General features: G+C 50.6%; 1 protein-coding gene across 2 annotated transcripts in view; it reads left to right on the plus strand.

Annotated features, from left to right (window-relative positions):
- TTC7B (tetratricopeptide repeat domain 7B) overlaps window positions 1-2,351 on the plus strand; it is a 245,588-nt gene that overhangs the window by 126,649 nt on the left and 116,588 nt on the right. For both annotated transcript variants that reach the window (XM_007471886.1, XM_007471885.1), the window contains one exon: window positions 729-866. In XM_007471886.1, coding sequence (XP_007471948.1) covers window positions 729-866 — 138 coding nt within the window. The remainder of the gene's footprint in view (window positions 1-728; window positions 867-2,351) is intronic.

Consider the following 2,351-nt stretch of genomic DNA (forward strand, 5'->3'; position numbering starts at 1 on the left):
TGAATGCACCTGCTGTATTTCTGTGCTAAGCAGTGGGGAAGTGAAATAGGCATGCCCTGGTGTTCTCCTGGGTCCTCTGTGCTAACGTCTTTTAAAACAAAAATCCGTTTGCTTCTTGCCGTCTCTTGTACATCTGTTTTGTGCTTCCCTAAACAAAGTTGAATTCGTTTCTGTAGTCTGTTCCAGTGAAGATGTCATATAGGGATTTGAACATGACTTGGGTGAGAGAGGAAAAGTACGCTATATCTCTGTTGGACTGATGGAACGTGATGACACCATTTGGTGATGGGAAGTGTGGGGCTGGGAATTTTCTCCGGCTCTTTAATGTACACCAGAAGCAGGATCTACAAGTGAGGCGCAGCAGGGCTTCGCTTGGTGGATGATTCTGCTGCCCCAGAGCGCAGCTGTGTCTGCAGCGTGGCTGTCTGTGAACCCGAGCCCAGGAGGAGCCACCCTGCTTTGCATCGACTCCTAAAGCTTCCTCCAGACGCCTGCTGACAGGGACAAGTGCCCGCCAGGCCTTCAGTGTTTGGATAATACCATGTTACCATGTGCTGTGGTGCTCTGGGGATTTTGAATAAATGACCCCTGGCTCATTTGTGTCCTTGTCTCCAGACCCGCGGCAAGCTCCCAGGGGCAGGAGAGCCTGGATGGCTTCTCTGCGCACGGTGACAGCTGTGTGCACGGGCTAGCTCACCGTCTGCTTCTCTCTTCTGTGTTGTTTTCAGGCCAACCGGGACGCTGTGCTGAGCAGGATACCTGAGCACAAGAGCGACCGCCTCATCAGTTTACAGAGTGCATCTGTGGTCTATGATTTACTGACCATCGCTCTTGGAAGAAGAGGCCAGTATGAGATGCTGTCAGAGGTACAGCCCTTGAGTCTGGTTGACTTCCAGCAGTGGGTAGTGCTGGCAGTACCAGCACTGTGAAGAGCTGTGGGACCTGGTCTTGTCCCCACCCCCCGTCGCTGGCAGCCATGTGACCTTGGGCCCATCACTTAACTTTGGTTTCCATCTCTGCAAAATGCGAATTGGGCTAAACGATTAGGTGGTGGAATTCATTGGTGGTCATCTCCTACCAAGGGTCCATAAACCCACTGGGGTGAGTTCACGTATGAGAGAAGGCAAGCGTTTCTCAAGCAGTTTCTCTTTCAGTGTAATTTCCACCATAACCCCAGTCTCCCATCTGTGATATTAATTTCCTTGTAAAACAGGTTTTATTTTATATAAAGTATCAATGCATAACTCCTGGTGCACTGGCATCTTCCGGCACAGTGTACGTCGGGTGAGCTTGGTACAGGCTTCACGGGAAGTAAACGCTGTCGTCACGTAGAGTCTTTTACTTGTTCAGCAGAGACCCCAGCTGCTTACAGATCTTGTACCAGGCGTTGCCATCTCATTCCCTCAGCTGCTAAGAAACACTTAGGATGGAAGCCTGCCGGTTTTCCAGTTTCAGAAGAAGCTGGTTAATCCGAGGCTGCGGTTATGCATTATTGAGTCCCTGCCCAGAATACCAAATCCACCCTGGCAGGGGCTAAATCAGTAACAAGATCATTTTATCTTCTCTTTAGTGAAGTAAAAAGAAAGAAGGGAAGAAAGACAACTCCTTTTGTTAAAATGAACTTTTCCATGTTATTTATCTTTCTTTTTCTAAATTTACACACATTGCAACAGCCTCTGGGCACGAGGACAGGGAATGAAATACAGTAACAGATTGGCTGAAATCAGATAAGCACCCAGCTCACCCCGTAGCCTGCCTGCCGGTGCATCGCCACATTAGGCAGGAGCCTTGGAGAACAGATGAGCCTGCGTGGCTTGGATCTTTTTTTAGTCTTTGGTTTGGTGACTATACAGGGCAATGGTTACTCAGTCTTCAAAAAAAAAAAAAAGCCCTCGCAATCTGGCTTAGATAAGGCAATGAGTCCAGATGTTCCTGTCATACACGGTACACCCCCTGGGACACTGCCCAGGCTTGGGATTGGCCCAGATTCTTTACCACCCCAGGGGATCTGGCTTCCTGGGACCCTCTCCTTCTGGCCAGCTTAGTTCCTGTCCGACGCTTCCACCAAAGAGCCCGTCTGTGGTGCCACCCAGCTCACAGCTGAGTTCTCTTAAGGTGAACTCCCCTCCACCCCCGACAAACCACTAAAAGTTTCTCGGAGGCCAGGGTTGAGCGTGGTTTGCACGTCTGCTTTCCTCCCATCATGTAGCAACAGAACCTGTCCCCAGCTTGAAATTCCCCTGTGTCCGCAGCAGGTGTGAGGAGCCTGAGGCTGACAGGCTGGACGGCCCCTGCCCACAGGCTTCTCGTCATGCCACAAGTGACTCCAGGGGCACGGCTGTCATCCTAGC

Source organism: Lipotes vexillifer, unplaced genomic scaffold, assembly GCF_000442215.2.
Source record: "Lipotes vexillifer unplaced genomic scaffold, Lipotes_vexillifer_v1.1 scaffold751, whole genome shotgun sequence".
In the NCBI taxonomy this organism is placed as follows: Eukaryota; Metazoa; Chordata; class Mammalia; order Artiodactyla; family Lipotidae; genus Lipotes; species Lipotes vexillifer.